Source organism: Labrus bergylta, chromosome 12 (assembly GCF_963930695.1).
Source record: "Labrus bergylta chromosome 12, fLabBer1.1, whole genome shotgun sequence".
NCBI lineage: Eukaryota > Metazoa > Chordata > Actinopteri > Labriformes > Labridae > Labrus > Labrus bergylta.
This window is the reverse complement of record NC_089206.1, coordinates 15,907,567-15,926,734: the sequence shown is the minus strand read 5'-3', so window position 1 is coordinate 15,926,734 and position 19,168 is coordinate 15,907,567. Positions and strand designations below refer to the sequence as shown.

Here is a 19,168-nt window from a genome sequence, read left to right as displayed (position 1 = left end):
AGTCTGAAATTGTGGTCTGTAGCTAAAATCTAGAAGAATTTCAAATGTAGATAGCCTCTTTGCATTAAACTACCTATTGTAACACCTCAATAAGCAACAAAATGAAAACTAAATTTAATATAAATTAAATGTACAATATGCACACTTTTATTTAGGAGTGGAAAGGAAGAGAGAATGTTCAGACAATACAGGGGAAGGGTGCTGAAAAAAAAACAAAGTAAAACTGACTTAATGATTTCTCTTTTACTTAAAATACAATACACAAACACTTGGAAAAAATAAGAAAACAGGAATCCAAGTACATGTGGAGAAGTATTATAAGTGCTGACTTTCAGAAATGGTTTACATTAGTTATTACCCCATTACTCTGGATACTCACTGATCTCACTTTTTGTGAGTGTTTTAAGAATATGATGGAATGGAACTGCATTACTGATCCACATGAGGAAACTCACAGGTGAAAAGTCATGCATCTTGGCAACCCCATCAGCCAATCTTCTTGTAGGTCGACAGAATGATAAAAAAAAAAGGTTATGGACATGTCTGACAAAGCTTCCAGCAATTTACTTGACAGATGAAGGTTCATATATGGCCATGTACAAAAAGCTTTCCACAACTGAGAATTTTAGTTAAAAAGATCCTCCTGAAAAAAAGTATCAAGGCAAACACATAAACATGGAAATTCAATTGAAATGTAACGTAAAACAAATTAGGTTTCTTCTCTCAGACACATACCACTGGCACAATACATCTTAAATCAGTAAAGCACGAACCGATTTACGGTCTTTCACATCAGTACATTTCTCCCTCCCCTCTGGTTCCCTCTAGCTTCAAGTCTGTGTCGTTCCTGCCCAGTGTGAACAGACTGACTACAGCCATCAAAGCAGCCAGCATCATGACAGCACAGCCTCCAAACATGTGTCTGGTGCCGGTGCCACCCTCTCCTCCACCTGTTCCTGAAATCTCCCCATGCAGTGCCAGCAGCCCCAGACAGGCCAGCAGGTGCAGTGGCAGCCGGAACCAGGACAGCACACCAGCCCGCTTCTCCTCTGGGATTACCCTGCCCTGGAGAAAGCTGACAGCAGGGAAGTAGAGGCCAGAGGCCAGCTCCAGCAGCAGGAAGGCCAGAAAGGATTCATGAGGTCTTGGTTGGCCGGGTGCAGTGGAGAAGGTCAGCATAAAGAAGGAGAAGAAGGCCATCAGCACAGCCAGGCAGAGAACATGGCCAGGCTGTAGACGGTAGCGCGTGGAAGTGGCTAGGCGGTACAGCAGGGAGCCGGCCATGCTAGCAGCCATCAGGCAAGAGAACACTATTCCCAAAGGAGGTCCATGTGGGTCTAGTACTGGGGTCCAAAGGAAAACAAAAATGTAGAGGACACTTTCAAAAAGAGCCTGCACACCACCCAAGAGCATCACTCTCTTGTCTGACAGCAGGCAGCGCAGCCCGTCGTGGACACTGCGAGAGAAGCGGGCTCTAGCAGACAGACGGGTCACACCTGCAGTGCCAAGAAGCAACGTTTGTTTGTCACTTTCTGGAGTCTCATCAGCCTCCTCCTTGCCCCAGTCTGTCAACACCACCCAGCCACAGCACATCAGACAGGGAACAGCCAGGAGAAAGGGAGCCACTGGCCCAAGGTGTAGCCACTCGGCCAGTAGGTTGGCCACCAGGCCCGCTCCCACAGCGAGCCCATGGTTCCAGGTCGCAGCTTTGGTGAAAGTGCTGGGGATCCACTCCTTGGGGAAATCATGGACGTCTACATGGCGATGCACATACCAGGATTCAAATGTTGTTGAAAGCAGGGATGTGGACAGACCTCCCAGGACCCGTCCCACAATCAAAACGAAGTAGTCTCTGGACAGCTTGGTGAGACAACAAGCAGAGTAGGACAGGCAGAAGAGAAGGCATGTCCGTCTGCGGCCCAAAGCTTGAGGGAGCCAACCTGAAATAGGAGCAAACAGAACACAGGAGGCCAGGCCGCACACGTACAATATGGCTATTTGGGATTCCAGGAAGCTGTAGTGGCGGTAGAGTTTGTAGAGGTAAGGACCCTGGAGCCAGTCTGCCCACAGAGCCAACAGGTACGCCCGAAGGAATATACTCTGGAAGCGACGGAAAGCCGGGTTGGCCACAGCAGTGGGAGTGGACTGAGGTGGCGTGAGGCGGCGTGCTGTCAGCTCCAGGACAACACACAGGACAAGCAGACAAATGATGGCAAAATACGCCGTCACCAACATGGTGTGATGAACCGCTGCACCCAGGAGGTGCTGGAGGTCAAACCTGAAGTCCTGGAACGTTTTCCACGCGTGTAATTATATTCCTCAGCACCTGTGAGGCGAAACAAGATGAACTAGTAGTGCAGGAAAAGAAAAGAGTTTACATCACCGCTCAACTATTTCGAAAATGTTTATTCCTAGGGTAACTTGCTTGGCTAAAAAAAAGCTCTTACTTTTCGGAACAGAACGACATCAACGAAATTAAATTAGTTTACTTAAACTCGTAATTAAGAGCTCAAACGTACCTGCATGATTCTGTTATTCACCTGACGCTAACGTAAGGAGCTCCTACTACTTAGACTTACAATTTAGTTTTTCACTTTACTGTTCCATACCAGGGTGTATAATATAACTTACCGTGCTGTTTAACAGGGATTCCATGTTAATTTCACGACGTACCAATGTGATATATAACTACTAAGTGATGGGGTAAGATACTACAACTGTGCCTTCAGCTGCAAACAGACCATTTCACTTCCGGGATCCGGGTTCCGGGTTCCGGCATCTTCTAGCACGTCACCACATGGTGGCACTCTCACGCTGCATTTTTCTTGTAGCAGAAGTTGCTTCATGTTTCCAAACATCCCAGGTTTCTTGGAGAGCCAATTCATTCCTGAGGTTGGATTTTTTTTTCTTCTTTTATAACAGTTCGTCGTTTTGATTTAGTGTTCTGATGAAATCGTCTCTCTCTCCATTCTTTTTTTATTTTTAGCTCAATGCTGAGGGTTGTCTTTTTTTGTTACCTTGAAGGCAACCTGCTTTCCATGTAACTAGCATGCACAAATAAGTAGTATAGATGTTATAAACATGAGTAAGTTCCTGATTTACCTCAGGGATGGGGCAACTTTGGTCACAGCAAGGGCCACATTCAATTAATTCTCACTGCCAGAGGGCCAAATTGTAGTATACAAAAACGATTACAGTCAATTATGTCTCAAATTTAACTCGACATATGCCAGTGATCTAATATTATTATGGACATATTTCTGGTTTTCATGATTTCATGGCTGATTTTGTCATGTTTTCTTCATGTTTCCAATTAGTTGATATGTAAAAATTGACCTGAGGGCCACGTTGAGGGTTGATGGGGCCCTATTGGCCTACATCAAACTAGCCTTTATTCAATTCTAGTAATATTATGTGCTGCTTTAAGTTAGCCTATATCATTCTGTCCTAGCGACGTACAATATCTTTTTTCATGGCTTTGTTTTTTGCTTAAATTAACTCTTAATTACAAGAAAAAGACACACAGGCAGAATGATACATAATCTGAAGTTTATATCATTTCTATTAAGGAATACAGATTTACAAAATATACAAGATGTCCTCAATCATCCATAATCAAACAAGCAAACAGTCAGAGGACCAATCAACAAATATCTCTCATCCAAAAAATATCTCTTTAGTTTGTATGACAAACATTGGGTGCAGAGGAAGGATGCATGTGGAGTGAATGCTGGTGTTTTCAGGGATTATGCTGGTTGGTTACATCATTAAAGTGTGTCTAAACCATCTGACAACTACCAGTTCATATCCTCCTTTGCAAAGCCCCTTTGGCATGGCAAAACCCCCACCTAGTACAGCAAGGTCAGTACATTCTTCTTTCATACCGAACTCAGCTGTCCGATACAACATAGCAGTTCAGTCATCATGACATAGACGTTTGTAAAAACACATTATTTACAGCGAAAACAAACAAAGGAACCACAAAATCGACATGCATAGAGCACCTCCATCAGCCCAGATGTGATAAAATATAGCAACACAGATGCATGTTTTGGGAAATAAAATGAAATGCCATGGACTTATAAAGTTGGCACATTTTTAACCCAAGTCTTTTCTGGAAGATCTGTCAAAAACAATAAAGAGAGCGAAAGCATCCAAAATGTGACACATTAATGAATTGGTCTCATTCCAGTACCAATTCAGATGGTATGTTTATGAAACAGTGTTACACAATTGCCTTACTATTTCAGATTGTATTATGTATTATATACAAGTTCCCTTTGATTTAAACACAAACTGAAACGTTGTCATCATTTATTATGGTCCCTAAGTAATAACAGTTTGGAGCTATGATATCCATCTCTCATCTGCTTCTTGGTGATAGCTTGTTGATACTGTATGACTTAAGGAATAAACAGAAGTGAACTGGCTTTAATTCTTAAATACACTGGATATAATGAGCAGGTGCACAAATGACGCATCCAAAAGGGTAATAGTTACTCTACACAAAATTACATTTTAAACTGGAACGATGTCTTCAAGAGATGTTGAGGTTTATGTGTATTTGTCCTAAAACATGAAGCAAAAAGAGCAATAACGAATCAGGAAGAAGATCGCTACCGCCCCCATTTTTCCTTCCGAAAATCACTCCTCAGATTGCACTGTTCATTGTTTCAAGAAGGTCCTGCCCTTGGAAGAAAGTATGTGTGGAAGTGTGTCTGTGTGTGATGCGCCTGTATATTTTTTAGCTAAACAGTTTGTGTCTGTGGGCTCTCATAGCAACTGGCCCGCTCAGGGGTCGATGCGAAAGGCCAACAGTTTGTCAGAGTGCAGGTTGTTGAGGGTGCGCAGGTCCGGCAGGCGCAGGAGGAGTTTTGAAAAGAGGGCAATGTCATCAGGGCGACGTCGGGTGATCAGTGACCGTAGGGCTCGGATCAAACCCTCTTGAAGCTGCTCCACAGCCCGCATGTCCGAGATGCCGGAACGGTCTGAGGAGGACATAAGAAGCTAATGTGAGTGTTTGACATGTACACAGTTACTATAACATTGGTTCATTCATTAAGTTTCACTGTTCAAATTAAGTAAATAGTCCCTCTGTCTCACCTGCAGAAACCAGCACCACAGCCATAAAAAGAGCCATCTCATCAGGTTCCAGACCCAGAGAGCCCAACTTCTCACTGAACTCGAACATTGCGTCCAGCAGAGATCCCATGCCCAAGGCATGCAGGGAGGAGAGGGGATACGTTTGGCCGTTCAGGAAGGTAACCGTACGCTCCCCGGCATTAAACAAGGTGCTGAACCTCACCATCAGAACCTAAACACACATAAAACAGAGACAAGCAAAGGAATTAATATAGATAATGCAATTGTATACATAAAGAAGGAATCCAATATTTTTCATTTACGCTCTGCAAAAAAGGAAAGCAAAAGTAATGATTGCTTTTACCTGGAAGGTGCCTGATTTAAGTAGCATGACCTGGTCTTGTTGGCCAAGCTCTTGAAATCCTGGGATGCCCTTGGCAAACTCTACCACCTCCTTGACAGCAGGAGTAAAGCACTGAGAGAAGGATTCCCAAATATCCTGACTGGAGCGCTCTGGTCCAGACACAGGCCATGCATTGAGAGGACAGGCCTTTAAAAGGAAGAGAAAATACAAAAAAAAGATTCATAAGTTGTTGATAAGAGAAAAATATACCACAGAAGTGTTGATCTAATTGCATATGCTGCCTGCACTTACCAGCACTTTAGCTCCTGGAGCTAACTTCCACGGGCAGGATGGTTGATTTTGGGGACATCCTGCATTGCGGTAGCTGTTGTGATTTGCAGAGCTACTCCTGTGAGGTGTTGTGTTGTTTGCTTGATTGTGATTCTGATTAGCTGACATTGAGTAGGCATAGCGATTGTTTTCAACATTTTGGAAAGTATGCTGGTTGTCTCTAGGGGCAACTGGGCATTGAGCTGCATGTGCAACAGGGCAGGACTGATAACTCTGAGTGGGGGTGGGTTGAGAGGAGGCTTGGGTAAAAGCAGCATCCTGAGACAAGTGAGATGTGTTGTTGTTGTTGTTGGTGTGGATGTTAGCCCTCTTGGCGGGTCTCTCCTGGCTGCTGTTGTTCCTGTTGGTGAAAATGTCACAATAGGCTCTGGAGATGGCCCCGATGGCCTCTTTTGAGTCGCCATCTTCTGGGCTGGAGGGAGTTTCCCTCGATGAGGATGAGTCCATTTCCATGGCAGCTGATTCATTTAGGCTGTTCATGTAGCTCTGCATCTCATCAAGAAGTCGCTGCTTCTCTCGCTTGGGGATGCGGCCAAAACGCACAGCTAGGGACGACACAAACAGTAAAGACGATTTAGTTATGACACAGACAATAATACAGAAATCCAATTTTGTATGTATTTATGTTTTTCTCGGACAATATGCTCTCTTAATGCGTTAAAATGATTTATGAAGATACAAGTTCTCTAATGTCCAAGACAAACTACTTTCTTGAAAATCGATTGTTGCAGTTGCATTCTTCCCATGCTGTGGTTTTCATGAAGGAAACTTAGGGCTGCATAGTCATTTATGCCAGTCACCCATTACATAGACACACATCACTACCAAAAAAAAAACCCCTAAAGTGCTTTACATTTTCAAGCAGAATCATCTAAGTTGCGATTAAAACTTCCTTCTGCCCACACATATCACCATCCGCCTTCCCCTTCCCACAGTAACCATCAGCTGGAGAGGCTATTTATAGCATCCCTGCTACCATCTGCCTCATCCTCTCCTCTAACCACCCCTATCTCCTTCCTTTCCCGCTCCCTTCCTCTGTTTGTAAGTAGGGCAGTGGAGCAACGTGATCGTGATGTCACTGGCACAGAGATGCTGAGAGAGAGAGAGAGAGAGAGAGAGAAGGATGAGGGAGGTGGGCTTGGAGAACCAATGAGATGAGAAGACAGTAGTGGGAACGTGAAGAGGTCTGATGTGAGAGACAGTGAAATGTGAAGTGAGAGAGTGTCTCTGTGTGTGTGTGTGTGTGTGTGTGGGTGCCTACGTGAGTGATTGTGTAAGGTGGAGTCAAATGAGGTAAAAAAGTAGAACTGGTACAGCTACAAAGACTTTTGAAACTAAAGGATGCCTACATTTGAAGGTGTAGCAGACCATTTGTATAGCAGCATTATTATTTAAAACAATTGACCTTGATTTTATGAGCAATAAAAAAGGTGATTGTTATATCTTAATTTTTCTGCTAAAAAGTTTAGTTTATTCCATTTCATCATTTAAAAAAAAAAGAAGAAAATGCGGACTATGTAGCTGTTGCCCTAGATATGATGCTCTTGTCTCTGTCAATGGACTTAAATTGTTGCCCATAACACACATACACAGCTGCCTGGAGTGAAATCAGGGTGTTCTTCTTATTGTGGGCTGCAGGCAGTTGCCTGTGGTTTTTCTGTTATCGTATCAGTTGTAACATGGCAAAATTAGGTTTTTAGGTTGCGGTCTCTTACATGTGCTGGAATCTTTTCTAAAAGGGTCGACCTGACTGTTTGTTCTCTTATTGAGTCGTATTTTGCCAACCTATTTCTCTGTGCACCAGAAGTGTCAAGCACATGCAGAAATAACACTAACCTCTTTACTAGATTAGGCAAACGCGGGGTACTGGAGGGTGGAGATATGTAGAAACCATACTGAGAGAAAGAAGACACGCAAACTACTCCCAAGTAGGTCATGATGCAGGAGAACACTATAGGCCCAGTTCTGTGTTGTTTTTCTAGGTCAGCCGCGCTCTTTTCTTAATCTGCGATGATATGGTGATCAATCAATGCTCAGCTATCAGTTCTAAAACCAGTTGATGCGAGCATCACGCCTGATAAACCCTGTCACTTTGATTGGCTTTTTTCTGCATCAGTTGCTTTATTGTTGCTCTATCCCTCATTAATTCCAGCAAGATGCTATATGGGCAAACACAAGGTAATCAAGTTGACCCTGCTCCAATTTCTGAAAATAATTCCTGTGTTTGCTGCAGTTTTCCAGATGATAGATAGCTTCAGGGACCTCAAGGCTCCTCTTCTCATAAATCATTGTCTGAGGGGGAGATGTAAGAGAGCTGAGGGAACATGGTGGGTACTGGCCGGGGGGGGGGGGGTGGCTGAACCAGAGCATTCAGGTAACAGTATAGTGAGAGGGTGCTGCAAAGGACAGGTGAAAGACTGTTAGAAACTTTAAAGACTGATACAAGGCCAGATCTTTGGCAGCGCAATATACCTTAGAAGGGCAAGGCAGGTGCTGTCTTATGATAAAGTGAGAGGCTGAGCTACTGGCACCATGACCTCAAAAGACTTTCCGCATTACATTTTTCACACAGACCTACATATCAGCACTGTGCCTCTTTCAAGCCACCCATTTCCCTGCTGCTTTGGCTAATCAGAGCACTGTGGCATTCTAGCAGATCTGCACGAGGGTCCCTCTGACTAAAAGAAAAATGTGTCAGGAAGTCTCACCATCTCTTGACATGCCAACAGAGAGGCATTTCTTGAAGCGGCAGTGCTGGCACCGGTTGCGGTTCATGCGCATGATCAGACAGTTCTCGTTCTTCACACACATCTTGTAGTTGATGTTCTGCTGGATGCTGCGTCGGAAAAAACCCTGACACAGAAAAACAAAATACAGGGTGAATACTGGTGCTCCAAAATAAAAATAGAATGTCAATAATTTTTGCTTGATTTTTCTTATAAGGGGCTCACCTTGCAGCCTTCACATGCATGCACTCCATAGTGGAAACCTGATGCGATGTCTCCACACACTTTGCATAGCAGGACCATTCCACCTGTCTCTGAGGAAGGGGAAACAAGTTGTTAGATAATCTGCAAATACTAGTTAGTTATCAATTCTTATGAATCAAAGTGGCAAGACAACACTTACTTGTGAAGGTTCCTGTGAACCCACATGGCCTTTTCCCTACGATGGGGTGAGTATAGGTATGATGAGGAGGGGCTGCTGCTGTTGCTGAGGGCCCACTGTAGACCTCTGGGAATTGGAACACCAGTTTTGAGGACGGGGTGGTGCACCCACCTGACCTCTGTTTAAATGGCCCGATCTCTGTGAAGGTAACCTCCTCTGGAGACGAGGGCTGGGAGTGTGAAGAGGGTGACTGTGTCTGGTACCCACTGGAAGGGCTGCCAGGGCTGGGGCTGGCACTGCCTGAGGATCCTGCGTACAGGATGACTCCACCTCCTACAGACAAGGGAATAATGATCAAAAGTTAAATTAAATGTGCTTACAAAAGTACACACTGTCTTTTAGATGCTGTTATGGGTGGCATTAGTTGTTGTATGCCCTACATGTAGCCGATATGTTGATGAATTGAAGTGCTGCAAACACAGTGAGGTTTACTGTCCAGCTACTCTACAACTTTGGATGTGATGTAATGTTGCACAACCTCTGGGCAGCAAAGGACAGCTCGTAGAGTTTGCAGCGTCGTTGCCTCATCCTGAGTGTAACAGGCGTAATGGTGCGCTCGAGCGGATAAAGTGGGCGCTAAAAATACTGCTGGTTGCACAGCAACAACGCAGGCAGGCATGCACGAGCGGCACCACTAAGCGCTTCTTTTTTTTTATTTTATTTTTTTTTACAAATAATTCCTGCGTCATGCTAGTGCAGTAGGCTATTAATGGAGAGAAATAAGTCGATTTTTTTTGTTGTCGTCCAGCTGTTGTTATTAGTGAAGTTTCGCTCATCTCACCCCACCAACCCTCCCCTCTGTCTCTCCCTTGTAGTCATGCGCTGTGGATGAGCTGAGACACGGCCTCACGTGTCTGCGGGGTCTGCTGCCTCCTCCGCTCCAATAATAGCCTCGCTCCCCTGGCACCGTGCCCAGCGCCAGCTAACAGCACGACACCTGACCGCCGCCTCACATGCATGGACTCCTGACACGGTTACTGGCCGAACCAAATCCGCAGTCTCGTGTTGAAATACACAACAGTTTGAACTCGGAACTGTGTTTACAAACATGCGCTGACTGCTGGAAAGCTCCCCGAACGTGAGATGGCACCAAGCCTCCGCTACTGCTGCTGTTCATGCGCCACCAACAAGTTGGGGAATGTGAGTCACGTTTTTTTTGCAAAGGACAAACCTCAATTTTATGGACTCGACTGCTGTAATATACACTTACAACTCAGTGTACAGTGGAGACCCGCAGAGAGACAAATTCTATTCAAATCAAGTTAAGCATTGCAGCACAGCTAAACAAATGTGGGGCCAATTTAAATGACACTCATGACTTGCTTGCAGAAGATTCTAACTTTCAAATAATTTTCACATCCAAATTTTAGTGGTTTCACCATGCCAGTAGAAATTATGTGATTCATGCATGAGTGCAGTAGGTATATCCCTGTGTGTTGCCCTTTGTTGCAGTGACTATTTGTTTTGGCTCAAAGGTATTAATAATCCCTCAACTAGCACGTGCTGCTGGTTTGTTGACTCATGCCAGAGTCACAGACAGACAGACAGAGCCAGCAGATGCAGGCCTGAGCCTAATTGCTTCCTGAGCTTACATGCAAAGTCAGTGGCCCAACCCCTCCCCACTCCACCCAAACACATTGCATGTCCACCTGAAGGCTCACATGTACAGTAAGTGTTTATGAATGACCCCTAGGGCACCACTGCTATAAACACGGTCAATAAACAAGCCCTTTTACAGACGGCTTTGGACTATGCAAAGCTGATACGATACACTATCACCTACATTTCCCATGTGTGTTAGTAGAAAGGTAATTAAAGTAGAGATAAAGACTACATTTATATTACTGGAAACCCCATTGAAAAAAAAAGTTTTGCTACAAACATGCAGCCATCCTCACTCTCATACAGTATTTTGTAGAGGGAACACATTGTTTCTTTATTTTAAACGCAAATATTACTGGAACTTTTAAGTTTGTACACAGCCAGCAAACTCCTGTTGTTAATTGCAAATCCATAAGTCATGTGATTGGCAGTGTTGCTAAATTTTGTTCCTCGTATTGGCAGCCTGTAATAGATTAGTCAGCTTCCTCATTGACATCTGGGGATTTGATATGTATTCAGTTAATTTTCTTCTTCCTCAGTGCCCATTTTAAACCATAGTTACCCGTGCAAGCAATAATCTGCCTGGGACCGGAGGCAGGCAGAGAAACGTGAGCAGTTCAAAGGCACAGCACTCCTCTCCTGTCAACTCCTCTCCTTTCTGCTCGTCTTGTGCGTTATCGCTGACTTTCACTCATGCACCTCATAATGCAGGACATGAACATACAGCTATAAATAGAAAAACATTTAGAAGACCATAGTGTTTGTTTGCCCTTGTGTTGCATTCCCTCACACAACTTTCGCTGCCATAGAACATGTTTGCTTTAAGAGAGAATTATGTATTCAAAGGCCAGCAACAAGAGTTCTTGTGTGCTTGTGAACTTGGCCGATCTTTGAGCACTACTTGTTTTCACTGTAGACTTCATTAACTCCAGCTTGTGTAAGTAGGTCAATATCACAGGAACTTCATAGAACTGTCTGCGCCTGAAGCATCTCTCCAAACCAGCTCGGGCTGGTGCAATTATCAAGAGGAAGTAGATTATCACAGAGGATAGTTATTATTTATAAACATGATTAATATCTGCTACCACATGTTTTATGGTGGTTGTGGTAAGCTACATCTTTTGCATGCACGTTGTCAAAAATGGTGTAAAGTTTAATTGTGTGGTTTTTTTTTTTTAATCGTTTGAGATTCAACCTGTGTTTATTTCTTATCCACTATCTGTTTCAGCCTATTTTTTGAAAGCACAGCATAACAGAGAGGAGATGTGTTTAACAGCAGAGTCACGTTTAAGCTTGAAACCCCCTAAGCGGATATATGCCCTGAACCGAGGGGTCGGGGACAGATGTTGCAGAGTAAAAAAAAATCAAAAAAAATCGAGTCAGCTTCCACCACACTGTGATTCAAACGAGAGAGGAAAAACGCTTTCATGCCTGAACAGGAGTCACGTGAGGCGGGAAAACGTGACGAGAGAGAGAGAGAGAGAGAAAAAAGTTAGTGCACGGAATCGCTGACCCACTGACCAAGCTCTCCCTCACCATCACCGCAGGCGGCATCAACACAGAAGCGTCCGTGAGAGCGCGGAAGCGGCGGAGAGGAGGGCCCAGCTATCTCACGCGCCGCACGCGGCTCTGCAAAGGAAGCCACGTGAGGAGGCTTTTGACGGCGCTTTCACTGGGAAGCTGCAGTTCCAGCCATGAGCCAGAGCTTCTACAGTCCGCCAGGGGCTTATAATTAAAGAGCCGAATTAAATAGAGCAGCGTTTTATGCGGGGGTGGTGGTGGTGGTGGTGGTGAAGGGGGGGGATCTGACTGTCAGCTGCTGCACCGCCTTGCACTGTCAGCTAGGCGCTGCATCCGGAAACAGAAGGGTAGCCTTTCTGTTGTGTCAGTGTGTCGCAAGTTTTTATAGGAAGAAAATGCAGATGTCGATGCCATTCGTCTATTTCTGGTGGATGACAGCCTTAACAATAGAATTTGCAATGTAATTTCCTCCTATAGCACTTTAATATATAGGCTGTATAGGGGAGAATAGATTCAGTTCAGTTGTTCCTCTTAATAAATTATATCAAGTGACTGGGGGATTCCAATAAACCCTGCTCTTATTTTTTTCAGGAGTCATGATCCATTTTAAGGGTAGCCTACATATTTTTATATTCTCCTTGCCAGTGTTTTCGAGGGAAAGCCTAGGCTACTGTTCGAGACTTTGGATTTAACAACTTATTTGATAAGCTTACGATCTATTGTGATTTGCTCATTAACGGCACAAGTATTTTTGAAAGTTGACTTTATGGAGTCATTTGCATCCTTGGCTACACTTGTCCTGTTGGGGACTTGTGTCTGTATACTTCTGTCAACCGTTTTATAACGGTGCACCAAAAGAAATAATAGCCCATAACTGATAAGGAGGAATCGCACTGAATTGGAAGTATTGACTGGGCTTACAGTGATGCAGAAAGCCTCCACCAGGGGTGTGTCGGAGGAAAATTAATGAGTGAGATCACAGTGCAGAGACTTATGCAGTGAACATTGAAATCATTCAGCAATTTGCACCTTATGATCTTATTATATGAGCTCCATTTGACAGCTAATTGTAATGTAGTATAGTGCAACTGAGTAAATGAAAACTACTGACTGAAAAGACTAAGTACTGAAACATCTGACTCCTGCTCTTGAACCTTCCCATTAGTTAAAGGATGTATTAGGTGTCATATTGATAAACACTTTCAAATATGCTAATCTTGCATAATGAAGACCCACATGTTTGAATATTTTTTGGTACATTTATTTTCCCAAAATTTGGAACTAGTTATTACTATGTTTTTGTTTTTTTGCCATGAAGAGGCATTTTCTATAAATGAATCATCAATAAACATTGGAGTTACCAACCCAAAGAGGTAAAGTGGGGGCTTTATGTCAACACGCACAAGCACACATACATACAATCTTATTTTATCAACCTGACTTTATAACCCACCGAGCCCTCCTAATATTGCCAGGCATTGTTAAAATCTGTATATTGAACTCAACATATATAGTCATGTGCATTCCATTAACGTTTTTAAGTGGGATATATGATAGAAAGAACATTTACAAAAGACTTGTTGAAAGTAAAAAGATGCACTGTCTTTCTTTTTTTAAGCATTTATATGAAAGAGTATAGCCATAACACCAAACATCACAAAAGACCAACAGAGAGGTATTAGCTGTGATCTCGATTTTGACTGCTTGTTCCTTGCAACACTGGCCCACTTTATCAGCATATCACAACCCGGTGATTGGGTTGATCAGAGTAACATGTTAAAGGATCACAGGGTGCGCCCATCACCTGTGCTGGAACGTGACTGTGGCTGTTGTAAATGATTCACCGTCAATAAGGAGAGGATGCAGAACTCGTGCACCTTTGGCTGACCTCGATCACACGCTGCCTAATACCACTTAACGTGAGGAAACCCTGCGGGTTATCAACTTTTATACTGCTGGCACTCAAGTGGTGGCCTGATCATAACAAACACGCCCCTTATGCCAAAGTTTATGTTTGTTTTTTTTCCTCCTAATTGAGGTGATTGACAGTTCTAATGTGCGGGCTCTGACAGATTGTGATTACAGTAAAAGCCAGTGTACTGTAGATCCACGTGAGTTTGTTTTCATGGAGAGTAGCAGGAAATGGCCAGCCCCGCTCTGACCAAATAGTGAGAGCTGCAGTGTTGGCGCTGTGATTTGACATTTGAACGAAGTGCAATAACTTTTGGACACGTTTGCATAAAGTGACACTGTTACAATTTAGTCGATCTTTGAAACGAGCTGAGGTAGTTATTTTCTAAAAATTGATTTCGTGTACAAGCCCATATGTTATTTGCACATAATAATAACCAATAAAACAATGCAAAATGTAAATGCAAATGCAAAAAAATGTAAAATTTACATTTTTTTGCACTTTTTCATACACTTGATAAAAATTCACAGTATAGGTTGTACAACAAAATATCCACTTATGTACTTGTGGTGCGAAAGTGAATATTAAACTTACATTTCCAATCAGCCAAAATGTTGATAAATAAGAGAAATATATATTTCCCTACCGAGTGATAAAAACCTGAATAGAAGCGCTTAACAATGAAATGTTGTTCAATATGTCTCTGTGTCATAGCCAGCATTGTAATAAGAGATTGTCACATAAAATATAAAAGTTAAACTTACCACCAGGACTGTTATCCATTCTTGATTGATGTCGATAACTGTTAGCAGACTTGAAGAGACAGACCTCCGTTAAAGTCACTAGATTGGAGCAAAAGTCTTTTGCAGGCAGGTGAGAAAGTGAAGAATCGTCGCTGTGTAAAACACCTGCTCCATAGAGCGCAAATAAGAAAAGCAGTGATGGAGAGGTGCCTAGTGCGCGTAAAGTTTTGTTTTCTTCTCCCAGGAAACTGAAGGCTGGTGTCTCTGTCGGTGCTCAGTTCTGGTCTGAGAGAGGTGAGTTACAGAGGCTGGTGTTCTCAAAGATACCTGGGTGCCTTCTGCGTTCTGGATACTGCTGCTCCGTCTGAGTGTCTGAGTGTAATGCTGCACGAGCGAAGATTAAAAGATTGTCATGAATTCCAAGAAAGTAGAGTCAGCGTATCCGTGAGCGTCAGGCATGGCATACACACCCACTGATACAAACTCCCACATCAATCACGTTTGCAGGTGAGTAGGAAATGTGACCGCCTTTCCGCTCGCTCAACTTGTGTCCGTTTGTGTGGGATTTGGCGCACTCTTTGTATCTCGCGGAGTCCTTTCTCTCCCTCTCTCTCCGTCACGCTTTTGTGCATTTTCATTGGCGGGGATCTGGGGCTGAGGGGAGTTTTGATGCGCTTATTCGAGCGTGGTATGTGTTCAGTAAAGCCACGCTACATGTGCGCTCTGCATGTGCAGTTTAGAGCGCTGCCCTACTGATACACATTTTATGCAAACTACAGAGCGCGTGGGACGGAGGGATGGAGAGATTGGAGGGTGAAGCACATGGACAATAGGCGTGGCTCACCGTGACTGCCTGTTCACTGACAGACAGCCCTGCAAACGGATGGTAAACACTGAAACATGCCAAACAACGAACCAGAGCCAAGTTTAAAGCCCGCATGTGCCAAAGGAAACTGTAGATCCGGAACTGGACCTCTCGCACGCATCAATACAGCTGCAGCCAGATGAAATCAAATTTCAACTTAAGTGTTAAAACCGACCTGATAAATGAAATGCCTATATTTGTGTATGTCTACACATGGGACTATTATTGCTTAAAAACAATACTATAGACCTACTCGAGGAGTTTGAAGATGGAGTCAATGTTATCAAATTCATTTTCATTTTAAACCCAATGTAAAAAAAAATTCTGCGCAACAAGAAGTTCTGTGAAGTGTCTCAGTGTGAGCAAAAAACTTTATCTGTAGCCTAGACGTACTTGAACATGCAGGACCAAATGCACTAGGCTTGTAGAAAGCGCCCCTTAGTGGCAGTTCTTGATGTTCACACATAAGCAGAGGATTCTATTTAACCTATTTAACTATCCGGACAGTCATGTTTCACATGACAGTCAGCTTTCCCTAAATGTCCATGGTGTGATTGATTGATTTCTTTTTTTGTATTGTGGTTATAAGAGTACCATGTAGGCTATGGCACAAAATATCATATTGTCAACGATGTTTAAAATGTTTCCTTTTTTAGATTACAGATTAGTTTTACCTTAAATATGAACATATCTAAAATGTAAATTAAAAAAACGGGTTGTAATATGACTACTTTTCTTCTCACTACCTATTTCATCTTGTTACAAACTGCTGTAATGACTGGTCATCTCATCTATAAACCACTTTCCTAATTCCCTTTCATATATTACATACTTTTACAGTAAAGACATTTTTCTAGCTCAAAGATGAATTGGGTTCTGCTCAAATAAGACACGTGCACGGCAAACACCGCCAGGTTTTGTTTTAATTCGCATACATGCACATGACACAGTCACCTCAGTGATTGTTTTTCCTCGTTTGTTCAGTTCTCGTCTCATCCTCTGTGACCAACATGCTACTCTCTGTGACTTCAGTTCCTCTTCTGGTCACTAGGGGGAGTCAGAGCGTCAGAAATCTTCGCTCCCATCAACGCCCCTGAGCTGCCGGCGGGACACAGACGGAATGGCAACAAACCAAGGTACTCTGACTAATGACTGACTTATCTCCGACGCGTAGAAGACGAGTTGGTGATATTTACACGCTCCTTGTGCTTTAACAGAGGAACTTTCTCAAGAGACTCAATGACTTTATCTCCTTCACAGGAAAGTTCGGTTTGCGGGCGCTTGGCATCCACTATTTACGTTTCAGAGTCCTTGGCGAACGTGCTAGCTTTTGAAGCTGAGGCACATACTTCTGTGAGAGAAGAAGGTAGGAATGCTTTGTACTTATGTATAAATCATCTCATGCCGTGATTAATTGGACGTGTCTAAGAATAAACGTTGTCCAACTTAGCTGCGTCAGACTGGGTATGTTTACTGTGTGTGTTCGTGCGTATGCGTGCGTGTGTGCGTGTGTGTGTGAGAGAGAGAGAGAGAGAGAGAGAGATAGAGAGAGAGAGCACGCTGTGGCAAAGAGGGCACCAAATAATTACAGGCTGCTCAAACGATTTGGGGACTTCAGCAGAACAGAAGTCGCTGCCAACATACACACCTGCAAAGCACTTGTTCGCCTGAGGCTTAAAAGACAGTCTTCATCACTGTCTTGTCTGTTTCTGTGTCTGTATAGCCTATCTGTCACTCATCCCCGTACCACCCCCTCCCTCACGCACCGTGTTGAATGTGTGCTTTATGTGGTTGATGCCAGGTAAGGTGTGTGTGTGTGTGTGGCTGGTGAGAGACTTTAGTTTATTCCAGTCTGAAACCTCCCAGTTTGTTTTAGATTAGCTTCCAGGACGGTTGATTAAGCTCAGGAAAGCAAGGCAAATGAGCAAAGAATGCAGAAAATTTTCCAGTAGTAAGTAGACTGTGTGGAATTAGCCTCATGATCAGTAGATGGTTTTTTTCTTTCCCTCCATCATCCATGAAGAAAAGCAGAAGCAGACATGAGTTTAAACTCAACATTCTGAACATATAGCTAAACACATATTTATATACCTACCCGTCATGCCAAAGAGAAGAAGCAATGAAAACTTTGTCTTTTTTTTTTTTTTTTTTTTTTTTCCATGTTTCCTGCTCAGTATTTAGTGCCCAACTTTCTCACAAGGGCAGTTTTATGTGCAGGGAAAGAGGCATGGAAAAGAAGACCTTTCCTTTTGAGCTCACAGATTTGCAGTAATTACAGAATCACTTCCATATGTGGCTCTCTGGCTGCCTTCTCGCTGCCCCCACCACCCCTCTCTTCCCTCTCTCTTTCCTTTTCCCTCTTTCATTTGCATTCTCCCCTATTCCTTATTTTTTTCTGCTCTTTTTATTTTTTGGCTCCCCCTTGTGCACTCTGAGCATTTTTCTTTGTGAAACCACAGCTTAAACAAAGTTTATGATAATCAGAACATCCTGGCATTTTTGGCAAAAGACTACGCTCTTTGGTGATTCAATTAGACCATGCTTGCCAAAAAAACGAGCGAGAGAGTGAATCTGTGAAGAAAATAGACATGGATGGGAGAGGGGAAATGTTGAAGAATATGGAAATATGAAAAAAGAATGGGAGCTCAGTGAAGAATTGGAGAGGCAGGAGTGCAGCATGAAGGAGGGAGAGGTGGAACAGAAAATGAGGCAGAGAGAAAAAGAGAGGGAGGGCTGGAGTAATGCTTTTTGACAGAGGTGGGTTCAAGATGGGTTCATGGTGACATCATGGCTGATTTTTGAGGAAAGTATAGACAGGAGAGCCGTTCACCTTTCATTGGACACACATGGCGGTCAACGGGCCCTTGCGCTCGTGTGCAAGGGCCCGAGCGCGCCCCGATAAATGCACACAAACACACACGCACTCTTTTTGTTTTTTTCTCATCTCTTTTTCCCCTTAGTTTCTTCTGCTGTGAATCAAAAGAAAAAAAAAAGTTCTTGGCTCTTTTTCTCTCCCTCTTGCTCATTTTGTTTTTGGTAGAGGAGCACATTATGGCGTGTGCCCTTCAGTCCCTAACACATACATTTCTCCTTTGCCATGAGTAACTAATTTTCCTGTGCGTAGTACTCCTCTGTGTATTTTTTTTTTTTTTTTTTTAACTTCAAGGCAGTTGGACTCTAAATGAGTGCACTTTGCCAGGCTGGATGAATGAGCTCCTTCATTTCACAGGATGTGTGTTTAAGTCTGTAACCAAGAAAGTGCAAGCAAGTGTATATTTGTATGTTGTGTGTGTGTGTGTGTGTGTGTGACTGTGTCCCTGCCTGTCTCAGTGTGGCAGCTAACTTTGTATGACATCAATCTGAATGTGGGGAAATAGTGATCTCATTACAGGCATCTTGTTACTGATTAAAACCTGCCGCCACAAGCACCAGCTCCCCGCACCCCTTCTCACATTGCCACCACCAATCTCATCAACCCCCTCTCCCTCCCATCATCCCTCTCTCCATCTTTTCTTCCCCTTCTTTTTTTTTTTCTATTTCACACCCCTTACTCTCACATTCGCTGTACCTCTTGGCTCCCT

The 19,168-nt window shown here is 43.4% G+C and overlaps 3 protein-coding genes across 3 annotated transcripts in view; 1 reads left to right on the top strand and 2 right to left on the bottom strand.

The window, feature by feature from the left end:
• Window positions 1–228: 228 nt before the first annotated feature.
• Window positions 229–2,788, bottom strand: mfsd5 (major facilitator superfamily domain containing 5). The gene is made up of 2 exons (XM_020635049.3): window positions 2,632–2,788; window positions 229–2,326 (listed from the first exon to the last, which is right to left on the bottom strand). The coding sequence occupies exon 2, from the start codon at window positions 2,233–2,235 to the stop codon at window positions 793–795; it is 1,443 nt and encodes a 480-aa protein (XP_020490705.1). The 5' UTR covers window positions 2,236–2,326; window positions 2,632–2,788; the 3' UTR covers window positions 229–792.
• Window positions 2,789–3,532: 744 nt separating this feature from the next.
• nr1d4a (nuclear receptor subfamily 1, group D, member 4a) lies at window positions 3,533–15,439 on the bottom strand. Its single transcript, XM_020635132.3, has 8 exons — window positions 14,744–15,439; window positions 8,906–9,217; window positions 8,728–8,816; window positions 8,485–8,629; window positions 5,738–6,321; window positions 5,447–5,632; window positions 5,104–5,314; window positions 3,533–4,988 (listed from the first exon to the last, which is right to left on the bottom strand). The coding sequence occupies exons 1-8, from the start codon at window positions 14,760–14,762 to the stop codon at window positions 4,792–4,794; spliced, it is 1,743 nt and encodes a 580-aa protein (XP_020490788.1). The 5' UTR covers window positions 14,763–15,439; the 3' UTR covers window positions 3,533–4,791.
• A 1,312-nt stretch (window positions 15,440–16,751) lies between these two features.
• Window positions 16,752–19,168, top strand: part of rarga (retinoic acid receptor gamma a) — a 43,076-nt gene continuing 40,659 nt past the window's right edge. Inside the window, exon 1 of the mRNA XM_029277587.2 lies at window positions 16,752–16,953. The gene's annotated coding sequence lies outside the window, so the exon portion shown is untranslated. The remainder of the gene's footprint in view (window positions 16,954–19,168) is intronic.

Bases quoted from the DNA above. Each gene is read 5' to 3' on its own strand.
- mfsd5 (XM_020635049.3), bottom strand. From the start codon at position 2,235: ATGTTGGTGACGGCGTATTTTGCCATCATTTGTCTGCTTGTCCTGTGT.
- nr1d4a (XM_020635132.3), bottom strand. The intron at 8,817-8,905 runs GTAAGTGTTGTC...CCCCTTCCTCAG, and splicing joins GTTCACAGGAACCTTCACAA to AGACAGGTGGAATGGTCCTG. The intron at 5,633-5,737 runs GTAAGTGCAGGC...TTCCTTTTAAAG, and splicing joins CTCCAGGAGCTAAAGTGCTG to GCCTGTCCTCTCAATGCATG.